This window comes from Mastomys coucha, unplaced genomic scaffold (genome assembly GCF_008632895.1).
Source record: "Mastomys coucha isolate ucsf_1 unplaced genomic scaffold, UCSF_Mcou_1 pScaffold11, whole genome shotgun sequence".
In the NCBI taxonomy this organism is placed as follows: Eukaryota; Metazoa; Chordata; class Mammalia; order Rodentia; family Muridae; genus Mastomys; species Mastomys coucha.
In genome coordinates this window covers 30,825,046-30,838,552 of record NW_022196893.1, presented here as the reverse complement: position 1 = coordinate 30,838,552, position 13,507 = coordinate 30,825,046, and the positions used below count along the sequence as shown (strand labels likewise).

The 13,507-nt window shown below is 55.8% G+C and overlaps 2 protein-coding genes across 2 annotated transcripts; both read right to left on the bottom strand.

Annotated features, from left to right (window-relative positions):
• Positions 1–804: 804 nt before the first annotated feature.
• Aqp6 (aquaporin 6) lies at positions 805–3,190 on the bottom strand. The gene is made up of 4 exons (XM_031358933.1): positions 2,798–3,190; positions 1,994–2,152; positions 1,661–1,741; positions 805–1,002 (listed from the first exon to the last, which is right to left on the bottom strand). Exons 1-4 carry the CDS (start codon positions 3,188–3,190, stop codon positions 805–807), a joined length of 831 nt encoding a protein of 276 aa, XP_031214793.1.
• Positions 3,191–9,651: 6,461 nt separating this feature from the next.
• On the bottom strand, positions 9,652–13,507 carry LOC116082115 (aquaporin-5). The gene is made up of 4 exons (XM_031358925.1): positions 12,661–13,507; positions 11,510–11,674; positions 10,979–11,062; positions 9,652–10,317 (listed from the first exon to the last, which is right to left on the bottom strand). The coding sequence occupies exons 1-4, from the start codon at positions 13,399–13,401 to the stop codon at positions 10,132–10,134; spliced, it is 1,176 nt and encodes a 391-aa protein (XP_031214785.1). The 5' UTR covers positions 13,402–13,507; the 3' UTR covers positions 9,652–10,131.

Sequence of the window (13,507 nt, the reverse complement as noted above, 5' to 3'; positions counted from 1 at the left end):
AGACTAGAACCTCGACCATGGGGACAAGAAGAAAGCATGTAGGGGCACTGGGGGGAATGGGGTAGACTGGGGGACTAGAGAGGGGGCACTGGGAGGACTGGGGTAGACTGGGGGACTAGGGAGGGAGCACTGGGGGGAATGGGGTAGACTGGGGGACTAGGGAGGGGCACTAGGAGAACTGGGGGAAGAGGGCAACAGAATGCATGTAACACGAAAGCAACATTTCAGCAGAAGTGGAGGACCTTGGGAGGGTAAGGTGAGGACCAGCAGGAAGTGGCCAGGAGGTATTGGGAGGGGAGCCAGGGAGGGGACCAACAAAGGCAAAGCATGAAAGAAAATGACCAGACAGAACATGTCACATGGAAAGATTTAAACACTGAGAGAAAGAAAGAAAGAAAGAAAGAAAGAAAGAAAGAAAGGAAGAAGGAAGGAAGGAAGAAAGAAGGAAGGAAAAAAGGAAAGCAAGAAGGCAAGGCAGAGCAGGCCTTGGAAAATTAACTGGAGGGATTTACTTCCAGATTCTTTCTGTCTATGAGTGTAGATGCTAGTCATGGTGGTGTACCTAAGTCCCAGCGATTTCATAAGGCAAGCATTTGGGGGTGGTGGGGATGGGGGGCATTGTGAATAGAAGGTCAGCCTGCACAATGTATGTCAAGAGAGGGAAAATGGGAAGGAAGCAACTGTTTGGTCAGGGATAAAGATCGGTACCTACTGTTAGAACACAGGGACGCCTCAAGCCCAAGGCCATGCAAGGAATGGCGCCCACCGGCAGCCTGCCCTGGAAGCCCAAGGGGCCAGAGGCTGTCACACGCTCACTTCTGTGTCCTCAGAGGTTGTCTGTGATTCTTTCTTCTGAGGCTCCAGGTCTACCACTTTCTCCACCTTTGTAGCACCTACAAGGATGGCCAACCGCTGGGCCACAGTCTTGGTGTCGGGGAACAGGATAAAGTTGTAGATCAGCGAAGCCAGGACAGCCCCCGTGAGCGGTCCTACCCAGAAGATCTGAGGAGAGAGATGGAGTTTGTGAGCACAGGGTAGTTTCAGAAACCTGCCTGTTTCCCTAGCACTGACTGGATTCCCCAGCCCCAGCCCCAGAGACTCACCAAGTGCCTACAAGGCAGGAACCTGAGAACTGTGAGCCCAAGGGTGAGGGAACCTTGCCTTCCCCGGAGTAGGGCCTTGGAGAGTGCAGCCAAAGCTAAAGCTGGGCTCCAGTCTCCTCGCCCACTCCTGCGCCTTCCTCTCACCTCTCCTGTTTTAGCTCTGGCTATTGCTGTTTCTGTCTGTGCTTCTGTGTGGTCTATTTCTGTTTGTCTTTTCTTTATTCAAGTTTGAAATTTGGTCCAGCTGGAGAAAGTGAAGAAGGAGACAGCAAGAAGAAGGCTGGGCTAAGGCTGCAGTTTCTGCCCTGGCCCATTTTGTGGGAGTCCCTGGATACTGCAGGATCTTGGAGCTGAAAGTCAGTGCAAGCCAGGACACTCCCCTTGGCTTTTTGGATGTAGGGAAATCTGCTCTCCTGGGTGGTTTAAATAGCCTGGGGGGCAGGAGCTGGTTTATTCAACTCTATTCGGGCTTCCTAATAGCAAAACCTGCTATCTCTATTCCTTCTATCTAATCCCACCACACACACACCCTCAAGGCTACCAGTGGAGGACCTCACCCAATGGACTGCGAACTTCCCAACAATGACGGCAGGGCCGAAGGAGCGAGCTGGGTTCATGGAACAGCCAGTGAAATAGATCTGGTAAGGAAGTGTAGGGCAAAGAATGAGGAGTTTGAGGCAACCTGGAGGAAGACGTTCTCCACTGTCCTAGCTCAGACCCCCGCACCCTGCCCCCCCCCACTCTAGCCCCATATTAGAAGGCATTCCTTCAGCCACAAGACACTAGGGACTCAGAGGGAACATCATTTCCTGGCCTTTTAGGGTCCTGTAGGGTTCTCCAGGGAGGGCTCCAGTATGTGCACATGCATGGGGTCCCCCTTTGTCCCTTACCCCAATGAGGTGGCCCAGTGCCACAGAGGTCCCAATCATGGCAGCTGGGGACGCCAAGGTCTGCCGACCATCCATGGAGGCGAAGACGCAGAGCACCAGCTGCAGCGTGAGAACCAGCTCCACGGCCACGGCCTGGCCAGTGGAAGTGCTGTTGTGGACCTTGGCAGAGAGGGTTACACTGGAGTGGACTTGGGCTCTGAGCACAGGACAGTGAGACTCCCTAGTCCTTCCTGCTTTCCTCGGCTGAGGGCTGACACCACATCAGAACCTAAGGAGGTCCGCGGGGTCTGCGCAGCCGGCTCACACCACACCCGGATGCCCGCTCCGCGTGCAAGCGCCTAGCACGTCTCCCACTCTGCCACTGAGTGAGGTCCATGGTTCAAGGGGTGCCACTGAAGTTAAGGAATGAGAAAGCTTGAGGAAAGACTGGAGGGGCTTGGGGTAGAGGTAGAAACAGATGGAGCAAAGATGACTAGGGGCGTGAAGCAGGCCTAGGAAACAGGGAAACCGGCAGGCTAGAGAAAGCACAAGGCCAGTTAGGGAGCGCCTCTCCCTCTCCCTCAAGCCCAGCTCTGCTCAGCTCTGACAGCTCTTAGCTGCCCGGGTCCTTCTGATTCCCTCCCCTTCATATTGTCTGTCCATCCCAGCTGTTTACCACTCCTTCCGTCTGAGCTAGGTGAATGGCTCGGTGCAACTCTGGGTGCACAGTTACATTGTTTCCTTCTGTTTGGCCTCTCATCCTGACCGTCTGACTCCCTCAAGTGCCCTATCATCTGCCAAATGCCTGGGCCTCTTTGCACCTACCACGTTGACCCCAAGGGTCTCTCGGACAGCGCCTGGAGTTACCCCATAGAGAAGAGCAGCCCCAGCCGTGGCCCCAGCCAGCTGAGCAGCTATGTAGGCCATAGCCCGAGGCAGAGAGATATGGGATCCCACGAGGTAGGCCAGGGTCACAGCGGGGTTGGCGTGGGCCCCGCTGGTCTTCCAGGAGATCTGCACAGCTGTGGCTGTGGCCAGATTGAAGGTGATGGCGATCTGCAGCACAGAGGGAAGCGCCACAGGCCAGGGCAGGACGGAGCCCACACCAAAGAAAACATACAGGCCTGTGGCCAGGAACTCAGCGAAAAGCGCCTTGCTGATGGCCGTCCATAGCCCGCCAACCAGCAGGTAAGCCCTGCTACACAGCCCTGGCTCCATGTCTTGTCACCTGCTAGCCTTCAGGTCCTGCTGCCTCTTCCCCTCCCTGGTTCTTTCTGTCCCCTCAGGTCTCTTGACCCCTCCCCGTTCTCCTGGCCTCCCTTTCTGTGGCAGCCTCCCCAGCTCAGCTAAGGTGCCCCCAGCACACTGCAGCCTTAGGAGCAAGCTGCTCAAACTGATGGGGAGCCTGCTGATGGCATTGTGCATGTCTGGGGGTGGGAGGAACAGAGTGCTCACGTGTCGTGTCGGCTCCAACTCAGGCTCACCTGACAGGAGGGGCAGGCCAGTAAGCGGGAGCACTGGGCACTGAGCTGGAACCTCCTGGAACTGGCTGCCAAAAGGAGAAGTCTAGCCTGGGAGCTGGGGGCTTGGGGAGTGGAAGTCAGGTCCCTAATGCCAGCTTAGAGACAGCAAGATCATGGAGAAACCCACATCCAAGGCCTGCTGCCTAACTGCCTAGTCTCTCCGTCTAAAAATACGGGGTGTATTCTGTACCCCATAAGCCTAGGTGTCAAATTAAGTTCTTTCCACCATTCCCCCTAAAACATGGCTTCCAGGTCACAGGCACAAACAGTCAGCTTGATTGAGGATGTGGTCCCGGTTGTGTGGAAAGGAACACGCAGCTGGGGTTCATCACATGGACGCTCGCTCAAACTGTGACAGCTGCCGCACATGCCCAGAACAGTTCTGCTGTCCACGGGTAGGGATCCCCTGTGCTCTTTCCCTCATGTCCTGCCTCTCTGCCTCCCCTCAGGGCCTTGCACTCAAAGCCCCCTTTCCCGTGATTTATTAGATCAGATGGATCATCCACTGCTGTCCAGCTGCAGTCTCTGCTAGGCTGTGTCACCCTCTTTGGAGGTCTGATCCAGAATGACAAGGTCCTGTGGGGTCCCACTCATCCTGCCTCCCTCCCTCGTCCTTGTCCCCTGACATCCTGCCATCTCTAACACCCCTCCCCCCTTCATGGAGAGCCTTTCATACTCTTTGCCTGGACCTCCTAACTCACCTGCTCTGACCTAAGGACATCTCTGCATGTTGCCGCCATACCTAAAGCCTTTCCGTATACAAGTCAGCACACTCTCGCCGTGGTCGCCCTGGTGTTACTGGTGGTGATCAGCCCTCCAGGGGGGCAGGATCACATTCTGTTCTATAAATAGTGTCCTGCACTGAGACTGGCTACAGGAGAGGCTCGGTAATGAGAGCAGGTGACTGTGTGGTCGGTTTCATTCCCCATCTGCCAGTTCTACGGCTGCCCTCCTGCCCTCTCATATGACTGAACCCTCTGACATCTTCCAGGGAAATCTCCAATTCTGGACCACAGGCTCTATCGTAGCCTCCCCCTCCCAGTCCGAGTCAGACCCCTCCCTCTCCCACTCTGTCCTGGATTTCCCTTCCTCTCCTTAGAGGAACCCTTGGTTTCTTACTGGGCACAGCACGCTCTTGCCAGTGCCCCGCTGTCCCTCCCCTTCCCCTCCGTTGCCCATTCTCATTCTCATCCCCACCTCTCTGCCCAGTCTGTGCTGCCAGGCCCAGCTGGTGGGACTGGAGGCCACGCGGGCCCAACTGTAATGGGAGGTCTCTGTGGTCTCATCTGCGACTGTCATTCCTGCCTCCCACAGCCTCTCACTGATGTAATGCTGGATAATCAGGATTGGGGGAGACGTCAGCTTAGAGTCAGTTTCAGGCTATTTTATGCTGGACAATAAATATACCTTTGACCCCCAGGCTGAACCTCCTGGAGCCAGGCATGCACCGCGCTTCTCCTGGCCTCGTCGGGTGAAAAAGCTCTGCTCAGTAATCTTCCCACTGTTCTGCTGGCCCCAGATCATTCTCTCCATTTTTTTTTGTTTATTTGCTTGGTTTTTTTGTTTTTGTTTGTTTGGTTTTTTTTTTTGAGACAGGGCCTCTCTGTGTAGCCCTGCCTATCCTGTTATTCACTCTGTAGACCAGGCTGGCCTTGAACTCAGAGATCTGCTTGCCTCTGCCTCCCAAGTGCTGGGATTAAAGGGATGCACCACCACTGCCCGGCTCCCATTCTTTTTTAAAAAAAAATCATTTTATTTTATTTAAAGATTTTTTTTTTAAAGATTTATTTTATGTGTATGAGTACACTGTAGCTGTACAGATGGCTGTGAGCTATCATGTATGTGGCTGCTGGGAATTGAACTCAGGACGTCTGCCGGCCCCCTGCTAGCTCCGGTGTAATTCACTGTAGCTGTCTTCAGACGCACCAGAAGAGGGCATTAGATCTCTTCACGGGTGGTTGTGAGCCACCATGTGGTTGCTGGGATCCAAACTCAGGACCTTTGGAAGAGCAGTCAGTGCTTTTACCCGCTGAGCCATCTCGCCAGCCCTAAAGATTTATTTTTATGTATGCAAATACACTGTCACTGTCTTCAGACACCGGAAGAGGACACCAGATCCTATTATGGATGGTTGTGAGCCACCATGTGGTTGCTGGGAAGTGAACTCAGGACCTCTGGAAGAGCAGTCAGTGCTCTTAACCACTGAGCCATCTCTCTAGCCCCCTTTCTTATTCTTAAAAATTATACTATTATTTACATTTTCATTTTTTGTGTGTATATGAGTATATGCACATCTAATTTCAGAGGACAACTTTCGGGAGTCAGTTCTCTCCTACTATGTGGATCCTAGGGGTTGAACTCAGGTCGTCCATCAGGCTTGGCACAGGTGTCTCTCTCTCCCTGAGGCATCTCCTCCATCCTTCAGATTTCTGCACTCTGCCCAAACTCCTTGCTTCCTCTGAGTTCCTCCCATCCTATATAGGAAGCCAGGCAACCAGCAAGCCTTCTCCCATCTGACAGCTCAACTGTAGCCCTTACCCTACTCAGAGGCCCATGGCACTAGGCAGACATGGCCTTTCTCTTATGTCAGAGGTCCTTCCGAAATGCCACACTGGTCACATCACCCCACTGCCCACCAAAGTTTCAATGGCTCCCCATTACCTCTGAGTAATGGCAAGTCTGAACGTCTAAGCCCAACCTGCCAGGAGAGATTACTTCCTCCTGCTCTGCATCCACCCTCACCTCTTTACTACAGAGGGCCAAACACTCACAGTGTCTCTAAATGAGCTTTTGAGTCCCCTCCACACAGGAGGGGGTGTTTCTCCCGCCTCTCCTTCAGGACAGCTCTCAGGTGCAGTTCCCCCCTGAAGCCTTGTGCTCCTCCCCAGCAGTCAGAGAGAGCTACATAGAGAAAGCAGGCTTGAGCAACTGATGAGGGCACCTGAGGGGCACCTGCAGTGTCCCTCAAAGGCCTGCTTCTCAGCCCTCTCCTGGGTTGGGTCGGGTACAAGGAAGGGCATTTACCACAGTCCCCATAGCTGACCTAGCCTGGCTTGGCACATGTTCCAACAGCAGTGGTGCCTGTGTGGAAAGCTTTGGGCCAGACAAACAGGAGCGTGTTGACTGACCCTGTGTACTGCGCCCCTCACCCACTGCCTGCTTCTGCTATCTCAACACCTTGCTGGTAAAATAGGTACTGTTCTTCTGTCCCCATGTGTTGGGAGGAGCGGCTGCAGACACCCGGAAAGTGCCTCTAGTCAGAAATGCTATCAGGTTCACCTCCAGGGCACAGCAGTGGAGATTAGCTGGAAGGGGAGGGGTCTTGTCCTCTGGCAGGTCAGAGCCAAGTGCCACCTGCAGCCCTGCTCTGGTTTCCGAGGCAAAGGGCTTTAAGTGCAGCCATGGCTTCTTTCACGATCACATAGGACAGAGCCTCCTTAGATCCTGCTTAGCCTGGGACAAGGTCTTTTATCCCCTCGGGGCAGGCAGGCAGGCAGGCAGGCAGGCAGGCAGGCAGGCAGGCAGGCATTGCCCAGTTCTGTTTTTCCTGCCCCAACCAGCACTTTCCTGGGCCCAGACAGTCCTGACTCTAGTGCCAGGCTTAGAGCTCAGAAGCCTTTTGTCCCAGCCTCACCCCTGGCTGCTCCTTCTGCATGTCCCCTCTGTTGAAGCCTTCTCAGACCCGGGGAGGCGAGGCCAGCAAGAGAGAACAAAGGGAAGGAAGGGGCTCAGAGTTACCTCCCTGACGCCAGCCAAACACGGGCAGGCTTTGAGGTCAGGTCGGATAGATACTCTTGTTCACTGTTGATCAGGGAAGGGGCTGAGCTGAGATCAGACCCCCCTCCCCCCAAATCCTTTCTCCAGCCCAACAATCTAACCAGCTCCCTTGTGCCCACCAATGCCCACGTTTAGCTCTCACCCTCTTCCATCTATCCCAGTGCCTTGTACGTCCGGCCCTGATGGAAACTGGCAGCTTCCAGAGGGAGGCATAGATTGTGGAGGTGGGACAGGCTTCAAGTGGAGAATCTGAGCTCTTCCTACACTCCATCCTCAGGCAGAGAAGTGTCTCAGAGAGCTAGCAGAGCATGCGTTCCTGGGTATGGCTTCACACAGGTGTGCTGGAGAAGACTGAGTGGTGGCTAAGGCATGGGGGGGGGGGGCGCCAGGACCAAGGCTCTACACATCTGGAATGATCATGCCCTTGCTGAGAGAAGGGGAGCACACAGGAAAGATACAACTTCCCTAAGCACAGGCAGCCAGTGCCACGGCTTGGAACCCTAGAGGCGTGCAAGATTAGTGTGTGTGTGTGTGTGTGTGTGTGTGTGTGTGTGTGTGTGTGTGCCTGCATAGGTCTTTGTCAGTCCATGAACCATTACATGCAGGTGTGCAGTGCCCCCTGCTGGCCAAACAGCCCAACCACAGCAACCTACCAGCCCAAAGCCCTGGTTGGATCCTCACCCAGCAGCAAGGAAGATGTCACCCGCAGGAAGCTGCAGACCCTCTGGCTAGATGCCCCACCCCTGCCGAGGATCTGTCTCTTATAGGTCCCCTGTGCACCCTGTCACACACCCCTTGGGGGTCCATATTGGGTGGGGTGTTATCAGAGTTGTCTGAAAGCTGGTGAGGTTTTGCTCCCTTCTGAGCCTTCTCCAGGGTAGTGAAATGAGTGGGCTAGTGAAAGGCTGCTCCCTGGTGGTCTCGGGAATCTAATCCAAGAGCTAAGAGCACCTTTGTGCTCTTGAATAGCCCCATCCTTGCATGGCCAGAGCCCAGGCCTAGAGAAGTGTCGAGCATGGATTTGATGGGCGAGTCTGCCCCCTGCTGGCTGTACCTGTCACTTGCAGCCAGGAGTGCAGGTTCCCTCCCCACCCCCATCTTGTTGCTTGATTTTCCAAGGGAGCCTGTGGGGCAGGTAGGCTGGGGGTCCAGAGTTTCCTCTGCCTTTCTACCCCAGGATGTTTTGAAGGAGGGCTAAGTGTTCCGGCCTCCCAGCCTGGGTCTGCAGTTTCTCCCCACCCTTCTTCCCTCCCACCCTTCTGAAGCAAAGCTGAGGAGCGAGGGAGAGGGTCTGCTGAGGAGTCGCTGGGTCAGGCAGCGTGTGCAGAGCAGACCTCATGGCTCACTCATCTCTCAGAGGTGCTGTCCTTACCAGTGTCTAACTCGCAGCCACTGTCTCTTTTCCTCCCCAAGGCCACCCATGGGGCAGATAAATATATACCAACGTAAGGGTCCATCACCCCCTGTTGTAGCAAGGCCGGGCAGTGGTGGCTCAGTCTTTAATCCCAGCACTTGAGAGGCAGAAGGAGGCAGATCTGAGTTTAAGGCCAGCCTGGTCAACAGAACACGTTCCAGGACAGGACTACACAGAGAACCCTTGTCTTGCAAAACAAACAAACAAAAAGGATTTGGATGCCAGCGGCCAGTTTCCGCTCTGGGCTCCTTCACCAGGACCCTGGGAACTGAGCAGTCATGGGTCTTAACCCTGTTTCTCACAATGAGGCACTCGGCACCACGTTCCCACTCCTCCTGAGCGTCAGGGCAACTGGACGAGAAGGCAAGGACAGAACGGGAGGGGAGGAGGGTGTGATAGATCATTCCCCACCTCCAAAGGGCAAAAGCGACCTGGGAAGGAGCTGGGTAGGAAGGTGCTCTTGTGAACCTCTGAGCATGGGCTCCCAGCACACTGCCTTTTGGAAACATCGGGAGACCCAGAAAGGAAGCTCTGGGTGGGGACACTGGGCACTGAACCCGGTCAACCCTTTGGAATCCCAAGGAGCTGTGGCTAGCTCACTTCTCCACTCTGTCTGGCACACTTGGGACCTCCTCAAGTGGAGGACTTGACGTAGCTGAAGGGGGATGGTTGGGAGGGACTCGTGACTGTGACTTGGATGTGCACCCTGTTCTCAGCCCTCAGCCCTCTCCCGGTCTCTTGTGCTGTTTCTGTATCCTTCTATCTCTACATTTGAGCTCCCCTCCAGCCAGCTCTCTGGTCCTCTCTGCCTCCCTGGGCTATAGCTTCCCTTTCTTTTCTGGGAACTTGTCTCCTGGTCTTCTTTGTAGTGTCTAGTAAGCATGCGCAAGAGTGTGGCATCACAAGTGGGAGGTGTGACTGGCCACTGTCCCAAGAGGCTTCAGGAGCGAGATGAAGGCACAGCATGAAGATCATTGGTTTATTAGGAAATTCCCAACCCAAATACCAGCAGCGCTCCCCCCTCCCCCATCCCTGACCAGAAATAAATAAGATGGCGCTGGATAAGCCATCTGTTCCTCTCCTGAAGAGCTCTGGGGGAATGTCCCCTCTGTCCACCTGGGGGCTGGCTTTGGCACTTGAAATACTGGGTTGGGAGAGACAAGCAGGGCTGTCACCCCTTTGCCTGTGAGCATGGCACTGCGTTCACAATCTCTTGAGGTCTGAGCTATGGCAGACATTCTGCCTAATTTCAAAGAGGGCCTGTTCCTGTCAGACTCCAGCCCCTGGCCCACACCCAAGCGTCCCATCCCTGTGTGCGGCATGGGGCTCCAATCCTCCCCCCCCCCCCCCCCAGCCAAGAGTATGTTGGGGGAGGTGCTTCAGACTCCTGTCTTCTTTTCCCCAGTGGTCCAGGGGCCGAGGGACTGGTCCCTGCCCGGTGCCGGTCAGTGTGCCGTCAGCTCGATGGTCTTCTTCCGCTCCTCTCGATGATCTTCCCAGTCCTCCTCTGGCTCATACGTGCCTTTGACAACAGCCACACGGTCATGGAGGCTCAGGGAGGAGGGGAAGAGCAAATAGAAGTAGAGGATTGCAGCCAGGATGGCCCCCACAATAGGTCCTACCCAGAAGACCTGTGAAGACAGGTTAAATCAGAAGGCAAGCCCCAGAACTCAGGGACCGAGATCTTCCCCACCAGAACAGACCCTCATGGACCCTGAAAGGAGATGGACGCATAGATTTCCAGGCCTCCAGGAGTAAAGGTGTATTTCATCTCAGGGACTGATACTGTTAGCCAGTCCTTACTGACAATGTCATGGACCACAGACCATCTGAGGAGGCAGGCAGAGCCCAGAAGAGACAGGATTCCCAATTCCACCCCAAAGAGAGGCAAGTGAGCCTTCTGAGGAGACAGATGAGCCACCAATACATGTGTCTCCCAAAGTGCAGGGCCCAGCAAGGCTCTACCACACTTTGGAGCTTCAAGCTCGGCTGACACATGGAGACACTGTCCAGGGGTACAGTCCCAGAAGAACAAGCCCCAATACATCCATAGGAACAGATAAGTACAACATCAGAGGACAGATACACGGAGGGGCAGACAAAATCCTCAATTAACACAGACCCCCTGATGTACTTTTAAAGACTTTGATTCACTCCACCCTTCTCTTGCTGCCTGTCTGCATCTCTGTCCAACCCCCAAGTTCTGGAACACCCAGAAAGTCCAGTCACTCCTGGACTTTCAGTTCAGTATGCTGTCACATTTTCAGGAGCCAGGGGAAGGCCCACACTCACCCAGTGAGAGGGGCTGAACCGATTCATGACCACCGCAGGGCCGAAAGATCGAGCTGGGTTCATGGAACAGCCGGTGAAGTAGATCTGGGTAGATGGGGGGTGTCACAGTGAGGAGGGTGCCATCCCTTCCACTCCCACAGAATTCTGACTCTCTCAGGGTCACACAGTGCGGGGACCAGCCCCAACTCAAATCCAGGCTTCTCTGTCGCTAGGATGCTGCCTGCCCATGCAGCCCAGCTGCCCACCAAACCACATTTCCTAAACACATCCCCTTGCCTTCTCAGCCTCTGCTTCCACTTGAGTCTCCAGCTCCCCCGCCCCCCTTCCATGCACTCAGTTTCTCAGTCCAGAGAGGGTTTTTTTTTGGGGGGCGGGAGGGCAACGTCAAACCTAGGGTTCGGTAAAGCTACAGCCTAGACAACTAAGACCAGGTCTTAAACTCTCCTGGGTCTTATCATCTGGAGGAGCTGGTGTTGTGGGGTTCCACTGTTCCTCTCCATGACACCCCTAGCTTGTGTCAGAACTACTCACCCCCACAAGATGGCCCAGTGTGACCGACAAGCCAATGGATAAAGCTGGGGAACCCACCGGGCTGGTGCGGCGGGAGTCTGTGGAGGAGAAGATGCAGAGGGCCAGCTGGAAGGTCAAGATTAACTCCACCACCATGGCCTTGCCTGGTGTTGTGTTGTTGCTGAGCTGCAAGGAAGAGCTGGGTTAGGACTGCTGCCTTCAAGCTCTGTGACAGGCTAGACAAGCAAGGCTCTGGTCTTCAAGGATACCTAGAACCTGAGCTCTTGGAAGCCAAGTCCCATGCATGATCCAGACAGGCTATTTGTTGGAGAAACTGCACTTCAGTGTGCGCAAGCTTGAAGCTCAGGCCTGTAGCCAGAGGGTAGGGTGTCAGCGAGTTTTCCTAGGTGCCATCATGTCAACGGCTCTGCCCAATCCCCAGCCCCCATGAGCTGGCATTTACCCTCCCTCCTGTGGGCAGCTGCCCAGTTTGCCTACTGCAAACAGCCCCTGGCCTCCTATCCATGCCTGACCCGCTGCTGGTGCCAACTTCAAACCCGTCTCTCCAGTGTGTCTGACTCACAGCTTGACAATGGCCGAGAAAATCCTCCTCTGTGTTTGATTAATGAGCCCAGTTCACATGGGACAGGGGGCTGAATCTAGGGCTGGAAAAATGGGGAGACAGCAGGGGGCAGGAGCAGGGGGTTACAAAAGGGGGAGCCAGTACTGGGGGTACGTCACATCATGGTTTCTAAATGTAATCCCTACAGCACTTGCTGTGCTCTGATCACCTCCATGTAATGGCTCTTAAACTGGAAGCCCAGGGAGATCACGGTTGCTCCAGACCACGATCGGTCACTATCCATTGCTCTCTGGTGGGCCCGTTAAAACTACATCACCAAAGGGATCACAAGAAAGAACTCACGGGAGAGACTAGAAATGGAAGGGATCCGTGGGGAGTTAGGCCAGGAAGAGCAGCACAGGACGACAGGAGTAGATGAGGGAGAACGAGAGGAGAAGCCAGGACCCAGGAGCACGGAGGTTGGCCAGGAGAAAGGTCAACCTGTTCTTACTGGCTAAGTTGTGCACTGGTGTTTTGTTTGTACCCATTCTCAAGATGGAGGAGCATGAAGGGTCCCTGCCCATCCCTCCACAGTCTGGTGGACACTCACCGCATTGACGGCCAGGTTACCCCGGGCGTTGTCTGGAGCCAACCAGTACAGGATGCCTGCTCCAGCAATGGCGCCCACCAGCTGGGCTGCCACGTAGAAGATCGCTCGGAGCAGCGAGATCTGGTTGCCTATTAAGAGGGCCAGAGTAATGGCCGGATTGATGTGGCCACCACTCACAGGTCCCAGAGCTTGGGCCAAGGTACCTATGGCCAGGCCAAAGGCTATGGAGATCTGCAGAATGGTGGGCAGCGCCGAGGGCCACTTGAGTGCCGAGCCCAGGCCAAAGAAGACGAAGATGAGGGTGGCCAGGAACTCTGCGAACACCGCCTTGAAGAAGGCAACGGAGCACACCTCCTTCTTCATGGTGGCCTTGGGGGCCTGGTGGCTGCGGCTGCGTCGAGGGCCGGCCGTCGGGGCGGCGCCGGCAGCGGCGGGCGTCTGTCTGCGGGGCTCTGCGCGCGATGCGGTGCCCACTCGGTGGCAGGCGGCCTGGCGCGGACCGGGCAGGGGCGCGCTATATAGAGGGCGCGCAGCCCGCGGCGGGCAGAGCGCGGGGGGGCCGGGGGCGGCTCCGGCGCCCAGGGGCCAGCGCAGCGCGCAGGGAGCGAGCCTGGCGGGCGCGCGCTCGCCGCCCCCCGCCGCGCGCACCCCCTGTCCCCCTGCGGCACAGCGGCGGACCCGCCCGGGCCACGTGACCCACGCGGCCGTGTAGACCGGCCCCGCGGGCTGGGTCGCGCGCATCCTGCGCTCCGCGCTGCTCCCGCGCCCTCCCGGTCGACGTGCGTGCTGGGCTCTCCCGGCTGCTGAGCGCGGTCCCGGCTCTGCTCTGGCCCAGAGCTCTGGAAGT